The 18,318-nt window shown below is 45.0% G+C and overlaps 1 protein-coding gene across 3 annotated transcripts in view; it reads right to left on the minus strand.

Moving 5' to 3' along the window:
* Window positions 1–18,318, minus strand: part of FAT3 (FAT atypical cadherin 3) — a gene marked incomplete at its 5' end in the record, with an annotated part of 523,102 nt that overhangs the window by 34,233 nt on the left and 470,551 nt on the right. For all 3 annotated transcript variants that reach the window (XM_080642977.1, XM_080642978.1, XM_080642976.1), the window contains 4 exons: window positions 648–805; window positions 2,684–2,818; window positions 12,952–13,750; window positions 17,056–17,253. In XM_080642977.1, coding sequence (XP_080499103.1) covers window positions 648–805; window positions 2,684–2,818; window positions 12,952–13,750; window positions 17,056–17,253 — 1,290 coding nt within the window. The remainder of the gene's footprint in view (window positions 1–647; window positions 806–2,683; window positions 2,819–12,951; window positions 13,751–17,055; window positions 17,254–18,318) is intronic.

The following is an 18,318-nucleotide window of genomic DNA, read 5'->3' on the forward strand; positions in this document are numbered from 1 at the left end:
TCATATATAACAAATTTATTAATTTATTTTAATTTTATAATAAAAATCAAATGATATGTGTAAAGCTTTTAGTACTATTGCTGTTGTCATGAAGGTAACAGAAGGCAGCTCTGAGCTGAACACAAATGGCAGACCTGCTCTAAAGGAAATCTGGCTGCCTTTGGAGGGTTTCTGAGGCTGGAAATTACTTTAAAAAATTTGGCTACTTGTGTCAGATGGGACATATGTAATCTTCCATGGTCCAGATGTCCAACTTCTCTCTGAGCAAGGACAGAAGTCACTCTCAGAGGTCAATGGGGATAGAAGAGTACACAGCCAACCTTTTTAAAGGACTAACCCTGCCATGGAATTGATTATGAGATACATTCTAATGAGCTGTTGAGTGATTACAGCTCCAAGGAGGCCGGCCCTTGAACCCACTCTAGAGAGAGATCCCCTGTCTGCCAAGAGCCAGTTTTGAAGCCGAATATACAAAAGGAAACGGGGTGCTGGCACACTTCCCAGTTTTGCTGCTGCTCCCTCTGTCCTAAAGTCTGCTTCTGGTCTTCTGAATTTAAAAGACAAAACGATTTCAGCAGCCCCCAACCCGTGAGCCAAAAGACTAACATGAGAACTGACTGCAGGAAAAGATAACCCATTTTAATTACCTTCAGAATTATGCAGGGATTTGCTCTGGTGTACATGATAATCCCGTTGCTTTGCAGTGTGCGCAGACGCAGACCCAGCTTAAAGTCCTCTTCTTTGCTATTCTCAGAAAGCCGGTATTTGATGTAACTGTTTCCAGCAAAGCTGAGAGAAGTGTGCCCTGAAAAGATCATAATGAGAAGACACATAGGCTTTTAACTTCCAGAAATGAGCAGGGACACCTAAAATCACCAACAACTACCAAGCAAGGTGATGAAAGACCACAGGAAGTTAGTGAAGGCATTGAGGAGAAATCATTTTTGATTAAAAACTGGTCCTCCATTTCAGGTCGCACTCTAATTTCACAGTGAAAACAAATATTAATTAGTCCAGATGCAAAAAAAAAAAAAAATCTTAGTTGTCTAATGACAAAGGCAACTTGGTAAATTCTATAACTGGAATTTTATTAGTGTCATTAAATTCCCAATTCCCACTTTCTAAAATTAGCCCTATTAAGAGATAACCCATCATGCCCATCCCCATCACTTAGACACTTAAGAACTTTCAATTCCATGGAATTATGGGAAAACACAACCATTTTCAAAGAATACCCGTATTCCCCACATATCCTAATGCCAAATAGCCAAATTATGACATTTGCACTAGCTTTAGGAAAAGGTAACGGACAGAAAGGGAATTCATGTCACATGCAGTCACAATTCTACCTTGACTATTAATTTCAAGGCTCCCCTTCTCAGAATTTTTAGACCTTTTCACATTGCCCAATTCTGAGTTTACCTCTCTTGCCTTATTTTTTTTTATTGCCTCCAACTTTATGTTTTAACAAGCAAAGTAATGGTTGAAAAGCTGTCTTGCTGGGAGGAAAGGTGGTAAGTGTGGAAATACACCAAATGGATGATAATTGCGAACAATCAAAAGTTTTCTATATAGAGAGGAGAAAGGAGATGGGCAGAAAGTGACATCTGAAGTTACGAGGCTTGGCCTTATTGTCACCCTATGTCCCCACTGCTATGTGCACGGCATGTGTGCTGGGGTGGGGATAGCACAAATATCTTTCAAGTCTAAGCCTTAGATGACTTCAAAAGCAAATACACTGGTGATCCCTTCACTTAACGGGCAGCTCTGTTCTTGAAATCAACTATGAAAGAGCTTTGGCTTCCATTTCTAAGAACAGAGCTTCTCTTTGCAAAGGCTAAATTTATTTCTGGAACCCACTGCTTAGCAAAGTGCCTTGCACATAATAGTCATAATCATTTTCCATTATCACTATAATTACTATTTGATCATTACTCAATCTAGTTCTTGGATTCCAAAATTGGCATCAGTGTACCTGTATTGTAAGTATATCCTCTACCAAAGAGAGTGTTTTATTGGTGCCTAAAATGAACAATATTCTTTTTAGAAGAAAAAAGAGGTAGAGAATACATGAATCAAAAATGTATTGAGTGAAGATCAGAAACAGAGGGCCATGTGGATTGAAATAATATAAATACTGTGTTTTTTTTTCCTTTCTTTAGGAAACAGAGGTGAGCACCTATAGTTTGGGGAACATGCAGTTAAGTTAGACATCTCCAGTAGAGATGCTAACTTGGTGCTCTAGGCTTACCCCATGGGAGGCCAATTGGACAGGCTCAGCTCTACCTTCTGTTGATCTCTGCTTTGGGACTATGGGTCTGTGCAGCCCTCTGAACATCGAAGGTCATGCCACAGACACTCCAACTAGTCTGCCAACAATAGCCGTGTATGTCCCATAATTTCACACCCATACCATCCATGCAACATGATTGCAAACACATGTTGTGGTCTCCCCATTATGTCAGGAGTCTACGGTCACGGCATGTGTTCTTCACATAGGCTGCAGCTGCCATAAACGCCGAGTATGTTTGAGGGCGGATGTCAGCTCTGGTCCATTCTCAAGGACAATATTGCCGGCATGCAGAAATGTCTTCTGAAAGGGCTAGGGCAGTGTCATTTACTCAAGGGCAAAGGGCTTCAGGGCTGGGAATTTAGACCCTCGTCATTGCAACCCATTCTGCACCTGAGCACTCTCCGAGCTTCCCTGGTGGACACTGGCAGAGGAACGGTCTCCTGCTGGCTTCGTAACCGACACACTGCATGTCCCCTGGACACGGCTTCTCCACGCAAGGATCATTGGACCCCGGGCACAGTCCTCCTGCGACAAAGGGGGAACATGCATGATCAGCACAAAGGGAATCACTCTACACTCCAGAAGTACAGGAATGTTCAAGAGCTGGACTCCACAGGCTGCCCGAAGCAGGAGCGCCTGGATGGGCTTCACCTGGTGTGGGTGCCCATCAAACGTCCCTGTATCTGCCAAAAGCTCACTGTGAGACTCAAGTAGGTTGGGCGCAAAGAGAAAATGGGACTCCTCCTCTGAGGCTAAAATATGCTAAGGTTGTGACTAGACCAACTTCAGCTGAAAAGAAATCTCACTCCATGGACTCTGATAGTATTTCTTGGAGTGGGGTTCCTGCTTACCTGTGGCCATTTCTATGCATCACTTGAGTTTAGAGTTCTTCTACACTCCTCTCTTGCCCTGGAAAACTAGGGGTAGACATAGGAAGATGTCAGCTGTTGTTCTCGGGGGGCGGGGGGAGGGGATGGAGGGAAGACTTTTCTAAAGAAAAGTATGACTACATGACTAATGCTAAATTGTGAAAGCACAACTAATGTTATTTCCTAATCCCTCCTTCTGCATGCTATTGTATTGATTAGCTGTAAACGTGCCCTACCGGCTCTCACAGCTAGCAGAATTCTCTCTGGCAAAGGCAGGCTTCCTTCCTACTTGTTTGATGTTCACAGCTCAGTGAGATGAAAGGTTAATCCCTCACAGCGGAAATCCTGGAAAGCAGATTAAGTGATTGAGGTAGAATTCAGGGCCCAGGTGAGTCATTTCAGAACTGCAGCGATGGCAAACACGGGTCCACTGAAGGAAGCCCTCTTTTCAAAGGCCTTGGCTAGTTCACATGCAATTAGGCCACTTTCCAGCTGGTGAGAGTTTAAGTGGTACCCAGGACTATAAAAAAGGGGCCATTCAAAATAAGCCACAACTAGGTTAGCCGAGGCTCAAAGGAGTGCCTCTGCGAACCTAGAACAGGCTGGGCATCAGCAGGATCTGGGCCTTTATCATAGTCCTCTCCATCCAAACTCTTTCCTCATCGTTAAGCACATTATTCCATTTTACAGTCAGTTCTTTGTCTGGAAGAAAGCAAAAGTTGTTTTTTTTTTTTTTTTTTTCTTCACCCCTGGATACTTGCCCTTTGATTTTTATTTTTTTATTCTTTTAAAATATATTTTACTGATTTTTTACAGAGAGGAAGGGAGAAGGATAGAGAGGTAGAAACATCGATGAGAGAGAAATATCAATTAGCTGCCTCCTGCACACCTCCCACTGGGGATGTGCCTGCAACCAAGGTACATGCCCTTGACCAGAATTGAACCTGGGACCCCCCCCCCCCCCCCCCCCCCCAGTCCGCAGGCCAATGCTCTATCCACCAAGCCAAACTGGTTAGGGCTCCCTTTGATTTTTAGAGAGTCGAAGGGAGGGGGAGAGACAGAGAGAGTGAAACAACGATGTGAGAGAGGCACATTGATTGTTGCCTCCCGCACGTGCCCTGACCAGAGCTGAAGACCTAGTCTGCAACCCAGGTATGTGCCCTTGACCGGAATTGAACCCGGGATCCTTCAGTCTGCAGGCTGATGTTCTATCCACTGAACAAATTGGCTAGGGCGGTGAAAGCAAACATTTAATGCTAACTACTTATAAACATTTTGAACACTGTAATCCACGAGAGGAGCAATATAAGTAGCATCAGCAAACTTAGAATTCATAAATCCTATTTTCCACTGGTTTAGAGCTCAGCCCAAAACGATACTCCTTGGCAACGGTCCAGCTTACAGAGTGTTAGATGATGAATGGATTTTAACTGAAAATTTAGAAGGATCCCTACAAATGGTTCTAAAAAGACATAAAGTACATCTTCTTATTTTCATTCAAAAAACATCTTTATTCTTGCCACATATGTATCAATATATATGGAATTTGAAAAAAGCTGTTCAACCACCTTATGATCTGTCTCAAGAGGCTTTTGATAACCAGTTTTTACATAACGTTTGGTGCATTCATTCAACAAATAATTTTTCAGGGCTAATGAGGTGATAGGCCTGGACATGTAAAGATGAAAGGAAATGATTGTGTCTCTTCCTCACCTATGTAACAACCCACAAACACATGATTACAACCCAATGAGGAAACTGCTTTCATAGAGATATGTGAGTGCACCGGAAGTACCAGAGAGAGAAAAGTGTGATTCCCGGGAGAATGTCAGTCTCCAACAGAAAGGGAGCATTTTACACTCAGGCTTGAAGGATGATATCATTTGAGTAATAAGGAACTGTGTTTCGTGGGAATGAACCAACCATAGTTAGTCCTTAACTGCACTCATGTGTTTGTTTATTCATGGTAAGTTCACAACGCTACCAGCTGACCCTTTGCTGTCTCCATGAGTGGCTTCCTTTCAGTTTCTGATGGCCTGCTACTTCCATGCTGCTCCTAGATGTTGATGGGTGAATATATGCTAAAAAAATGCACACGGAGCCCAATGCTAACCTCTGCTACACGGAGGGGCAATGTGCACAAATAAAAACAAAAGTATCACATGCCATAGTTGTAACTCTAGATTACCTGGATAGTTCCTTCCAATTAGACACAGAAAGAGTAATTTAGGATTGAAGAAATCTGTTACGTCCCATTCCATGGACACACCTCTTTCCTTGTCCTATTTTTTTTTAAATATATTTTATTGATATTTTACAGAGAGGAAGGGAGAGGGATAGAGAGTTAGAAACATCGATGAGAGAGAAACATCGATCAGCTGCCTCCTGCACACCTCCCACTGGGGATGTGCCCGCAACCCAGGTACATGCCCTTGACCGGAATCGAACCCGGGACCCTTCAATCCGCAGGCCGACGCTCTATCCACTGAGCCAAACCGGTTTTGGCACCTTGTCCTATTTTAACCAGCCTAAGGACGTCCTTTCCATATACTTCTGCATTTCTGAGACACATCTTCATAATCTTTTCTGCTCTGATGCAATGGCTACATTGCTAAGAAACTTCGCATTATCAAAAATCCAGTTTAAAAGCCACTGTTTCAAAGGGGACAAGAGGGCTAGATAATTTCAGACCCATGATAGAAAAGCTATTTTCTCCTATAGGAATTATGATAACTTAAAATAAAAGAATTGTAAGTGCACATATTAAAAACTAAACACTGTATTTCAGAATAAATATAACATTTGAGTATTTCTCTCTTTTATTCACATGTTTTGACCTTTTCTTTGACTGTCACTCCTGACCTGGTAATTAGTACAGGGCTTTTCATTTTATCACTCATCTCTCTCTCTTTAAAAAAAAAAAAAAAAAAAAAATATATATATATATATATATATTGATTTTAGAGAGAAAGGGAAAGGGAGAGGGAGACAGAAACATCAGTGATGAGAGAGAATAATTGATTGGCTGCCTCCTGCACGCCCACACTGGGGATCGAGCCTGCAACCTGGGCATGTGCCTCGACCGGGAACTGAACTGCGACCTCCTGGTTTGTAGGTTGATGCTCAACCACTGAGCCAAGCCGGCCAGGCTCACTCATATCTCTTATGCTGGTTAAAGCACAAGGCCATTTAGACCCACAACTGAAGTTCAAACTCACAGCTTTTTTTCCTTCCTTTTTCCTTTTGTCTTAACCATAGAACCCATATAATTAAATCCAGTAAATTAATGAATTATGTTAGAGACAGTCCCCATTATGAAAATTCTAGGTGGAGGATATGTAAAAATATATTAATAGAAATATAATATGTGTATTCTAAAATTAATGATATGTTAGATATATAATAATGTACATTTCTATTTATTCTAGCAATTGACTCTGATAGGTTATTTTTCTTCCTTCTTCTTTTTCCAATAGGTTTTCTAAGGTAATGGGGATTGTTCTTGGCAAGCAATCTGACTCGACTCCTGATGTTTTAAAGTCCTCTGGGGCCTCGTCCCCAGTCCTGGCTGAGATGGGAGGAGCCATAAACTGCTGGGCCCCAGCTGCAGCTGTTTGTTCGCTCTGCTTACTGTCCACTCTCCTGTGGTTCAAGGAAGTATGAAGACAGGTTAGCATCTGGAGGTCCGTGTAAATACAATGGCTTCTTAGCTGGGGGCAGATGTGAGCATGTGCATAAAATACAGTCTAGGCCCTGGCTGGATAGGTAACTCAGTTGGTTAGAGTGTTATCTGGATATGCCAAGGTTTCAGGTTCAATTCCAGTCAGGACACATACAAGAATCAACTAATGAATACATTAATGAGAGAAACAACAAATCAATGTCTCTCTCTCTGTCTCTCTTTCTCTCTCTCTCTCAAATCAATTTTAAAAATGCAATCTATTCTGAGTAGATAAATACTTCTAGTTACTGAAAAATAGGTTTCCTGGAGCTAAATAGTTCCCATATTCAGTGTTGTAGTTCTCTCTCTATGGACCATGATAAGAAATATATATTGTCAGAGGGACCTGATCTTTGAATGTCCACCCTGAACAATGTCCTGCGTCCCTCAACCTCAAATGTGCTCAGGTCTGAGTCCTGGGGACAGATTCCTGGGGATAATGAGCATCTTTCTGAGCAAAGGCTTAAAGTCTCTACCAGCATAAAATCCAGTATACTTTTAATGACGCTGAGGAGTTAACTTGTTCTTAGAAGCCATGTTTATGTCATCCCCTTTACCTACCGTCATAAAGAGCCTCACAGACCCTCTCTCTGGCGGCAGAAAGTGCCTGATCAGCTTTCCAGGACTAGTGAAGAAACAACAGTGTCAGCTCCCGTTGGCTTCTGGGAGGAAGTTATCTTATTAACTATCATTAAATAATCCAGGTTTAATGAACTTGTGCTGTGATCAGTGACAGCCTGGGGGGTGGGAGCTCTAGACCTCCATGCTCGGCATCTCCAGGCACCCATCCATTTGGTGCCAGAATGAGCATGAAGGGAGAAGGGTCCCACTTTATCAAACCAGCTGACGCCGTTTGCTGTATGTCAGAGCAGGACAGGAGGAGCAGACATTTTTAGTAACTGCCAGAACATAAAGCAGGCAGAGAAAACTCTGTTCCCGTCCCAGGTCCCCTCTGTAAGGTGGGGTAGTGTAATCGACAGTGGTGCTGCGCTGACAAGCAGCAGACCTGGATTTTGGCCCTGACTTGATTGTTCAATTTATTGAGTGCATGGCTCTGAACAAGTCCCGTGATGTCTCTGGGTCTCAATTCTTTCTCAGAACAATGAGGATAATGATTCTTCATAGAGTTGTAAGAATTAAATGGGCTAATGTACTAGTATTAGAAAGCAACTTGCAAAGAAAAAAAAAACACTTACAGTAGAAACAAATTACGACAAGGCCCCCAAACTAGGGACAGGAGCTTGCCTCAGCAACATGGCAGAGACCTGAACTCAAGTGTAATCTTTTCCTTACTGTCCTTTCTGGGTCCAATTCAGCATTTCTAAATTGACAGGTAAAGTGAAATACTATGTACATGGGAGACACAAAATAGTAAGACCTGGAGCTTTGTATGAATCAGTGTCACAGGCCATGTGCATTGTGGGAGCCCCTTCATCACCTTGGAGGTGTGCTTTTCCTAGTCTCCCTCTAAGGCAGTGGTTCTCAACCTTTCTAATGCCGCGACCCTTCAATACAGTTCCTCATGTTGTGGTGACCCCAACCATAAAATTATTTTCGTTGCTACTTCATAACTGTAATTTTGTTACTGTTAATGAATCGTAATGTAAATATCTGTGTTTTCCGATGGTCTTAGGTTCTACAGCAGCGGTTCTCAACCTGTGGGTCGCAACCTGTGGGCCGCCTAAGACCATCGGAAAACACAGATATTTACATTATTATTCACAACAGTAGCAAAATTACAGTTATGAAGTAGCAACGAAAATAATTTTATGGTTGGGGGTCACCACAACATGAGGAACTGTATTAAAGGGTCGCGGCATTAGAAAGGTTGAGAACCACTGCTCTAAGGAGAAACATGCACACAATGTAGCCATTCTCCCAGAGAAGGTTTTCCACCTTCCGAAGTTTGGCTCAGACAGAAATTTAGGTCACTCTCGACAGAGTTAACAACATGCAACTCACTCAAACAGCAGCTTCAGAGCTTTGGAAACGGCAGGGAGGAGAAAGGTAATCCTCTTGAGGTTTCAGAAGGTTCTCGCTACCATAGTTAATGACTCTCCTCTCTTCATCTCCCCAGCATTCCCACAGCCCCCTCTGGATGAAGTCAATGCCTTCAGCTAGCACATCAGTATCTAGCTGTGATTATTATCGCTGCCACTTTGAGCTGATTCAACCTCTTGATTCATGTTTCTGCCTCATTACACAGAGAATCCAATAACAAATGGTAAACAATATACTGAGAATCCAGTAACTAAATGGTAAACACCTTGAATTCATGGGCTATGCCAAGATGTCACGTCTTGGCAAATGCCACAGGAGTCAATTACCTTCCATCTTAATTCCTGGACGGCATGACATTTTAAAACACCTTCTCCCAAGGTCTCCTGGCTTTGAAACGGTCTCTTGGGGTTCTCCCAGAAGCACAGAATCATGTGTGAGGGTGTTTTCTTGGCTCAGCCATATTTTCTGGGAGATTTCGCTAAGGGCTAAGTGAAGTTTCATTAAAGACAACTTTATGTGTGAGCTGAATATCTGAGGGAATACCCAGACACTGAGAAGCTGGACACCTCCAAACCGCTCCTGGCATTTTGGGACTCGGGTGCTGTAGATGAAGGATCTGCAGAGACAGAGCTAAGGGATATCTCCTTTTAGATATATTTTTATGTCAGACTTTTGAAAAATCAGTGAAAAATTTCCAAAATAGACAATCAGCCCAGCTCCATAGACTGCCCCTGACGCTCTGTCTGCTTGCTTTCCCTGAGGGGGCTCAAGGGCATCTATCAATGCCCTCGTCACTTAAGTTGGTGTCAGGTTTTCTCAGTGAAGTGCCAATGTTCATTGGACTTCTGAAGTTTACCAGGGGCAATCTCATGACATCAGAACTTTATATCTCTTGAACTTCGGTTCAAACACGATGCTGGATGGTGGCTGGAATTCAATGAGCCTATCAGGCACCAAAATTCAAGTTCGCTCTCATTTTTCAAAGCAACTTGGCCTTTTGGTTCAAGATGCTAATGATGTTAATTAGACACAAAACATTTGCATGAGAAAAAGAAGTGAGGAGAGGGATAAATATTGAGGCCAAATCTGTATAAATATTACTTTGCAGCCCTCATCATCCTGATTATTCCACCACGTGGTTAGAAAGTCCATTGAGTGAATCTGCCAATTTTCCAGGGTAAGCAAGCCAATACTAGTGTGTGTGTGTGTGTGTGTGTGTGTGTGTGTGTGTGTGTGTCTGTTGGGGGGGCATTTATGGAATTTAATTACGTCTCCTTTCCAATAAATGAGATGCCTAAAATGCCTAATGTTTTCCTTAATAGTTCTTCACTGTATTTTTATTTAAGAGGATGCTTTATAAGAAGTAAGAGAGCTATTACTATTATAACTAAAAGCTTGCCCCCTGAACCTGGAGGAAATTCTTTCTGTTTTATCTTGCTGTGAGATCTTGCAAAGTTTGATTTTCTGACGACTAGCATTAGAATCACCCAGGCTGCATATATAGATCCTAGGCTCCACCCGGAACCTCCTGATATATCTGAGTGTGGGGCTCAGCCACCAGCATTTCTTGTAAGCCCTGTGCATACTGCAGGCTGAGAAACCCACTGCCATCCTGAGATGGTATTGCGAGTCTGGGCATTAGTCTGCTGGGAAAAATGGGGTTATTTGAGTATTCCTACAGGGTACACAGCACTGGGGTTATGACTCACATAAAAAAAATGGAAGAGTCTCTGTTCTTACGATGCAGATAATAAAATAGGGGCCCCAAATGAACCTTCACTGAATCAGCATGCCCCTTGCACCAGCTGTATGGCCCTAGGCATGGCACAGAGGCATCATATTTACAAAACAGAACTGATCATATGTCACCTGCTGAGACAAGATGACCTTTTGGGGCCCTTTTACCATTAAAATCTGGTATTTTATTTTATAGCTTAATTATAAGAGTGACTTGAAGGTGAGAAGAGGCTCTGGGTGGACCTGAATCTACACAGAGCTCCCATTGAGGAAATGTTTGCTTTCCAACCAAGGCTGCTCGGGGGATATCTGGGGGCTGAATCACAAAACATTCCAACATTCTGCATTTAAAGGGAGTAGAAAGGTTAATGGGGACCAGAGAACAGAAGTCCTGGGCAAGGACACCGCCCCCAAAATTACTGCATTCGTGTCTCATGCAAAATGCAGAGCAAGCCCCACCCAATAAAAGTCAACCCACTAAATCCCCCCTTTAAAGAAATTCTGCTAAGTCTGCCCTGTCTCTTCTTGATGAACTCATACTCCTCCCTCAAGGGCCAGTACCTAGGCGATCTCTCATGTACAAATGTCACTGAAAGCTTTCCTGTGGCCACAACAGGGAATCTGCCCTTTCTACTCCCTAGCATTTACTGCAACATTTTCATTGCAAACAGGTACTTGCAAGTTGACTTCACAATAGCCAGCTCCTGAGTGCAGGGACTGCTCCTTTTTTTCACTCCTGAATCTTCAGTGTGTAGGACTCTGCTGCCTCCACCGATTTTTGCTGAATGAAACAGTTCTCAGAGCACAAGGCTTAATTAGCTGGTTTAGTTTCTCCCGAAGGGTCTGCCCTATCCTGCGGTGAATGCCTTTTGAACTCTGCTGTGAATCGTCTCACCAAGGCCCAGGCAGAGCTCTGGGGCATCAATCAGTTTGCCTACAGAGGAAGCTAGGTGAGGCCCGGACAGCTGGCATTCATAAATCCTGCATGTTGGTGGCACCTGCCAGAAAGACACTGCACCTAGCGTGCATGCTTTGAGTTCTTCTGGAACTAATTTGCATATCCAACAGGTCAGACATCACTGCATCTATGCCATGAAAACACAAACAGAATTCACTGGGTACTGAAGAGTAAGAGGCTGGAACTCGTCTGGGCTGCTGGGAGGCTGTGGAATTGTCTCTCAAAGGGAGCTATGATCTTTGTGGTCTTCCTCTGTTGAACTTATTTTCCAAACTGCAACCAAAAACTTTCTACACAGGAAGAGGCCAAGGCCCTGCCTGTCCCCCATTACCTAAGGGTGATGTTTCACAAAGGGCCTTTCTTCTGGCCACAGTCCCTTTGGGCCAAGTTCACACTGGCTAGAAAGACTGGGTGCAATTTTCCTAGAAGAGGGCAGTGAATTTATGGCTTCACATGTCAGAAAGAGGAAAGAGGGAGGGAGCAATGCTTCTCCCTGACCGCTGTGGGCATGTGACTCTGTGCAGTTACGGCCTCTGACCAGGAAAGGTCAAGGTTCAGTGATTCTAGTTACATCAACAAACATGAAGCAGTCCATCTCTGCTGCCCCGAGGGCTGAATCCATCCCTTGACTGAGCTCCCGGACATCTGGCCTCTGTTTTTCACTAAAGCAAATCTAGCTGCTGTGCCCACTGCAATGGCTTCCTAACTTGTTTCCCTGCCTCTGGCCTGGCCCAGCCTAATCCATCCCCTCTGCAGCCAGCACGCTCTTTGTGAAAGACGGAGCTGATCCTGTCACTTCTTCACTTCAAATCAGCCAACAGTCCCCGCTGCCTTGGGATCATTTCTAAAATCTTCATCCTGGCTAGCTCTGCGTGGGCCCCAGGCTTGCTCACAAGTCGCATCCGTCATCACTCCCCGCTCCTTCCAGAGACAGGAAATCTCTTTCAATCCCCTCAGTATAGGTTCCTCTCTTGCCCTTAGGGCTTCCTCATGCAAAGCACCCTCCACCTGGAATGCTCTCCTTCGCCTACCTGTTTTCACATGCCTAATTCCTACTCACCCTTTATCTCAGCCTGCACATACTCCCTTTAGGAAACCTTACCTCCGGATTGGGTCCCCCTGAAGGACTGTACTTCCCCTAACAATTCTTACTGGAGGTGCTCAAGCTGGCCTGTTTGTATGTCTGGGCTGCTCATAAGCCATGTGAGAGTAGGGCCTGTCTTGTTACCCTCATGGTTGCTAGACACATAGTAGATGGTCAGCAAATATACTGTTAAGTGAGTGAATGAACAAATGCATGTCTACCAGGAATGGCAGCCTAGTCTAATTAAATCTCGGAGGTGAGGTGGGAGGGACTCTAAGCCGCACTCACCATTACAGGTGCAGCGCACGTTCCGGTAGAAACGTGGACACACAAAGCTGATGCGAGCCGTGCTGTAGGTCATGAGTGCGTGGGAATCGAGCGACAGGCCCTGCTCACAGTGCTGCTCCTGGCAGTCCAGCCCCGAGCAGTTCTTCTCCAGGATGGCCGAGATGCGCATGACGTTCTCCAGATGCCTCCTGGCGTTGGACAGCTTCTGGATGAGGTAGGCCGGCTTGTAGAACTCGCTGCTGTGCATCTCCACGGCAAACAGCATGTCCAGCTGGCTGGTGCCTGCCACGGGCTGGATGCTGATGATGTGCAGGCTGTCCTGCTTCTGGGTGAGGACCGCGTTGCGCAGGGTGCGCCGGAACCCGTGCATGTGCAGCCCCACGAAGTCCTCGGGGGACACGTTCTCGAAGCGGATGGTGACGGTGTTCTGCAGCATCTCGTGCACCAGCTGCTCCACGTGCACGACCACATCGATGGGCACCTGGAAGCGGCCGTCACTCACCGACACGTTCAGGACGTACTTGCCGCTGTCCAGGCCTCCCAGGGCGATGATTTTCCCATCATGACTGTTTACTTTGAACAAGCTTTTCTGCTCTGATTTCAGGGCAAACGTGAGCACATCATACATGTCTTGGTCTGTGGCGTGGATCTTCCCAATGACTCCACCCGGAAAGTCGTCCTCCATGGTGACAATGAAAATCTCCAGAGGGATGGCTGTGGGCTTGTGGATACTTTCCTCAATGACCCGCACGCGGACGAAGGAGTGAGAAACTTGCTGGGGTTTGCCTGAGTCTTTCGCCTAAAGCAACCAGGAGGCAGAAAGGCAAGGAACGAAGGAAAAAAGTCAGAGTCATTAAAAAACAAACACAAACTCAGAAGACCTCTGCTCCTTTAACCACATTCGCTTCTTTCTCCATCCCCTGCCACTGGTCTGCAAAACGCTGAAGATGTGCACTTAACTAAGAGGAGCGATCTATCGCCTTTAGTTCCCACATGTCCGCTTTGCTATGGACACTAACATGTATCAATACAATACATGGGGTGAGCAGGGAAGGAGGCTAGAGGGTGCTATGAGATCCAACATACCCACAATAGGCTGGCCTTCTTTTACTTCTGGACAGAAGCCATAAGAGAACCTCATCAACTGGTGTTCCCTCTTGGAAGAAAAATATATTTTTTAAAATTTTTTATTTATTGATTTGAGAGAGAGAAAGGGAGAGGGAGAGGGGGAGAGGGAGAGGGGGAGAGGGAGATTTGTTGTCCTACTTATGTATGCATTCACTGGTTTATTCTTGTATGTGCCCTGACTGGGGATCGAATCCACAACCTTGGCACATTGGGATGATGCTCTAACCACCTGAGCTACCCAGCCAGGGCAGAAACAAACTTTCTGTTCTCTTTGGATTCTTTCCTTTTGATTGGACCAGATAGCACCCCTTTGCACACTTAAGAAGCAACATTACTTAAGTGGGACTTGGACAATATTAAGGTTTAGAATAAAGAGTGGTGTATGGGAGGGAAAAATAGGGAGCCTAACTAAAGCCTTTTCTGTCTTCTTTCTTTATGTCAGTTGATGGAACAACCACTCTGACAACAGATCTTTACTGAGCACCTGCCACATGCAACGTGGAGGTAGTCGGAGCTGTGGGGCTTCAATGAAGGACAGGTTCCCATAGGCGGGGTCCCCAGGGCAGGTGTCTGAGGATTCAGGGCTGACGTGGACCTTGCAAGCTGGATGGAATCTGGGGAAGTGTGTCCTTGTAAGGGGAAGGCAGCGTAAAAGCAGAGGTTTGGGCATCCCACAGACTTAAGTTCAAATCTTGGTCCTCATGTCTGGCTTTAGGTTACTTATCCTCTCTGAACTTCAATTCTTGTATCTTTAATATGAGTAAAATAGTAGTATTTACATCACAGGAGTCTTGCATTGTAAGGATTAAAAGACACTGTAATTGCCAAGTGCTTAGGTACGGCCTGACCCACCGAAGTGCTTTGTATATGAGAGTTACATTTATTACTCTCATCACATGCTTTATGGAATGGAATTTGTGAACCAGAGATGCTGACCTGGAAAATTCATGGAGGAAAGGATATGTTTAGCAAAGTAGGTTGAATTTGAAGTCAAACTGTGGAGGGTCTTAAAGGACAGTGATGAGTTTGGACTTTATAAGCCAGAGGTTGCCCACTCAAATGTCAGACGCCAGAAAGATGACAGAAAAGCATAAAGCCACTAGGTGTAAAGTGACAGACTAGTGGGCTGCTGTGGCCTGAAGACTACAGAGTCATGTCCTCCTAAAGACTCTGAAATTCAGAATCTGAAAGAGTCTGGGCCAGAATTGAACCTGCAGGTCACAAATTTTCAGGGACTGGGAAGCCCAGATGGTTTAGTTTAGGGCAGGGGTTGATACACCTTTTTTGTAAAGGGCAAGATAAGAAACAGTAGTTTAGGCTTTGGGGGTTATTCAACTTCTGTCAACTGCACAGCTATGATTCCAGCATGGAGGCAGCCACACAGCATATGTAAACAAAGGGGCCAGGCTGTGTTCCTATAAAACTTTATTGATACAAACAGGTGGAGGGCATGATGTGGTCTAGGGGCTATAGTGTGTTGACCCCGGGGTAGAGGAATGACATAATCAAAGTGGAATGATTAATTTAGAAGGGGTATAGAGATGGATCTGAAAAGAATGTGGCTAAACCTGGAAGAATCACCCATGAGGCTTCTGCAGTAGTATGAGGAGGGGGCCATCTAGAGTAAAGTGGGTGGTGGCAAAGGGAATGTAAGTGATGCACACCGGGACCTTGGGAAGGCAAAAACGCAGGACTTGGTGGGTGATGTTTTAATGTGAGGAACTGGGAGGAGAACGCTTTCTATAGTATTTTCGAAGTCGGAGATGTGAATCTGCTCTCCAATTATCAGAGAAGGTAGGCAAAGAAACATACTTGCTTCTGCAAGAAGGCACAACAACTCTCTCCTTGCCCTACAGCATCTATTCTGTGATATAAAACCACATAATATAGTTGGAGGAATGCATGGCAACTGCAGAGTTCATTCACGTGCTCCGAGTCCAAAGTCATTCATTTGGAAGGTTTCATGGAGCACAGTAAGCCATAACTTATCAAAAGAAATGATGTACACAATTAAATGCTGTACCAATACAAAAAAAAATTACTATGCTTATGATTGCCACCATTAACAATGACTTTAGGTTGCCCAATTGTGTATAAAAATAGTACTCAGCCCGGCCGGTGTAGCTCAGTGGTTGAGTGTCCATCCATGAAGCAAGTGGTCCCTGGTTCAATTCCAGTCAGGGCATATGCCCTGGTTGTGGGCTCGATCCCCAGCAGGGGGCATGTAGGAGGCAGCTAGACCATGCTTCTCTCTCATGGATGTTTCTATCTCTCTATTCCCTTTCCCTTCTTCTCTCTCTAAAAATCAACAAAAACATATTTTTAAAAAATAGTCACCCAGTTTCACTGATGGGGCCCAAATCTTGTTCTGTCAAAATTCACAAATAGGGACTTTTGGGTGCTCTCTCATTTCCTGCTCCTATCCACATGCTGCCCATCCCGGCTGTTTTTGCCTCTTTGTCCCATTTCACTCTACACATTGAGGGAGCAGGAATGTAGGGGGACCACTGCCATCTGAGTGCTTGATCCCCTCCTGTCTCTCTGAGAAACTTACCAAGCAAAGGTCTCTTCAAAATCAGAGGCCATGATTTGGCTCCATCCTGTTAGGACCAAGACTGGCAGCTTCCCCAAGTGGGGTGACATGGCAAACACTATTCAGTACAAAGCAGCAAGCCTCGACTTTGGGGGTCAATTAGAACCCCGGGAGTTTTCGGAATGCAGATTTAGGCCCTGTGACTGCTGCCTGGCACACTCTACAAGGCATGTCCCTGCTGAACTACGACGCTTCCCTTCCTTCCTGTTCAATTTCACACACACAGGCCGCTTTTATTGGTGTGAAATTGAATTTGAGATTAAAAGGGGAACATGCCTGCATGGTAATGAATTATGTTGACGTGCTCCACAAAGAAAAACCACCCGATGGGATGGGCCTGGGAGAGAGGCAGCCGGGCCGGGTATGGACGGGGGGAGGCGCACCTGGACCCGCAGCAGGTATTCCGGAGACTCGGTGTGCCGGAAGACCACGGCTGACCGCAGCGTCCCATGCGGGTCCAACACGAACTCCTCCTCTTCGTTTCCCGACAAAATAGAGAACGAGAAGGGAGGCCCGTTGTGAAAGGAGTCTCTGTCTGTCACCACCAGCTGCAAAATGCTGGTGCCTACTGGCTTATTTTCCTGAATAAGAGAGTCCATAAAAAAAAAAAAAAGGAGATAAAATTACACCTCTCTTCACATTTTAAGAAGCCCCGTCATTACCGCGTGGCTGAGAGTGCTGTGCTAGGAGACAGGGCATTAGAGGAAGGGATTCCCTGGGTTAGTATCTCATCTTCTGAAAATACGCTGGTGTCTGAAAGCGTGGTGCTTCAGTCCTCGGCTGCCTCCTACAGCTGCCTCCTGAGACAATGAGCTGCAGGTGAGAACACAGGACTTCACCTTGAACGGGTCTATAGGTTCCAAAGACCTATTGCCCCACCTTGCCCTTGGCTAGGCTGGGGATGTACTGAGTTCATGCACAGCTCTGGAAATACACGGTGCTCACTGGCCTTTGTGATCACATCAACACTCCTCTCAGACCAAGAAAACATCAACCTTTTGGGATGTGACATAATCATGTCACAACATGATTATGCTGAGGCCCAACACCGTGACACAATGTCACAACATTGGACTTTGGGGGGGGGGGCGGGTGAGGAAGGACATCCTGGCAACTTCCCAGTAAATATACAAAAGCTTATGCCAGATGGAAAATGGGCTTCACACCCAACACCTCAGAATTCAAGTTTTGCCATGTTTCTTGAGGAAAGAGAAGAGGGGTGGGTGGGTGGAATATTTCTCAACTTCATCAGAATATTTGGAAGCCCCGGAGTTACTATGCGAGCATTATTTTGCGGAACCTCTCTGCCTTTTCCCCAAAAACAGAAACACAAAGGATCTTTGTCATCCTCTCTTGGCTCCAAGGCCAGCCTCGCTTCGAAAAGGCCAAGTTAAATTCCTCTGCTGCTCAGGCACTGGTTCCCCTGCCCCACTCTGTTTAGACTTCGGCATTACCACGGTTAGGGCCCGAAGTCAGTCTCATTAGTTCAGGCCTCAGATGATATCGATTTGGGGTTACATGAGCTTGGGTCGCAGAGATGAAGACAACGATACGCAGCAGTTTGGAGGGGAGTCATGCACCGGGCTGGTACATTCGTTTTATGTGCTGAATTAGTCTTATAAAAACCAGGTGTTGGAATAAGAAAA

Source organism: Plecotus auritus (assembly GCF_963455305.1).
Source record: "Plecotus auritus genome assembly, chromosome: 9".
NCBI classification, from domain to species: Eukaryota; Metazoa; Chordata; class Mammalia; order Chiroptera; family Vespertilionidae; genus Plecotus; species Plecotus auritus.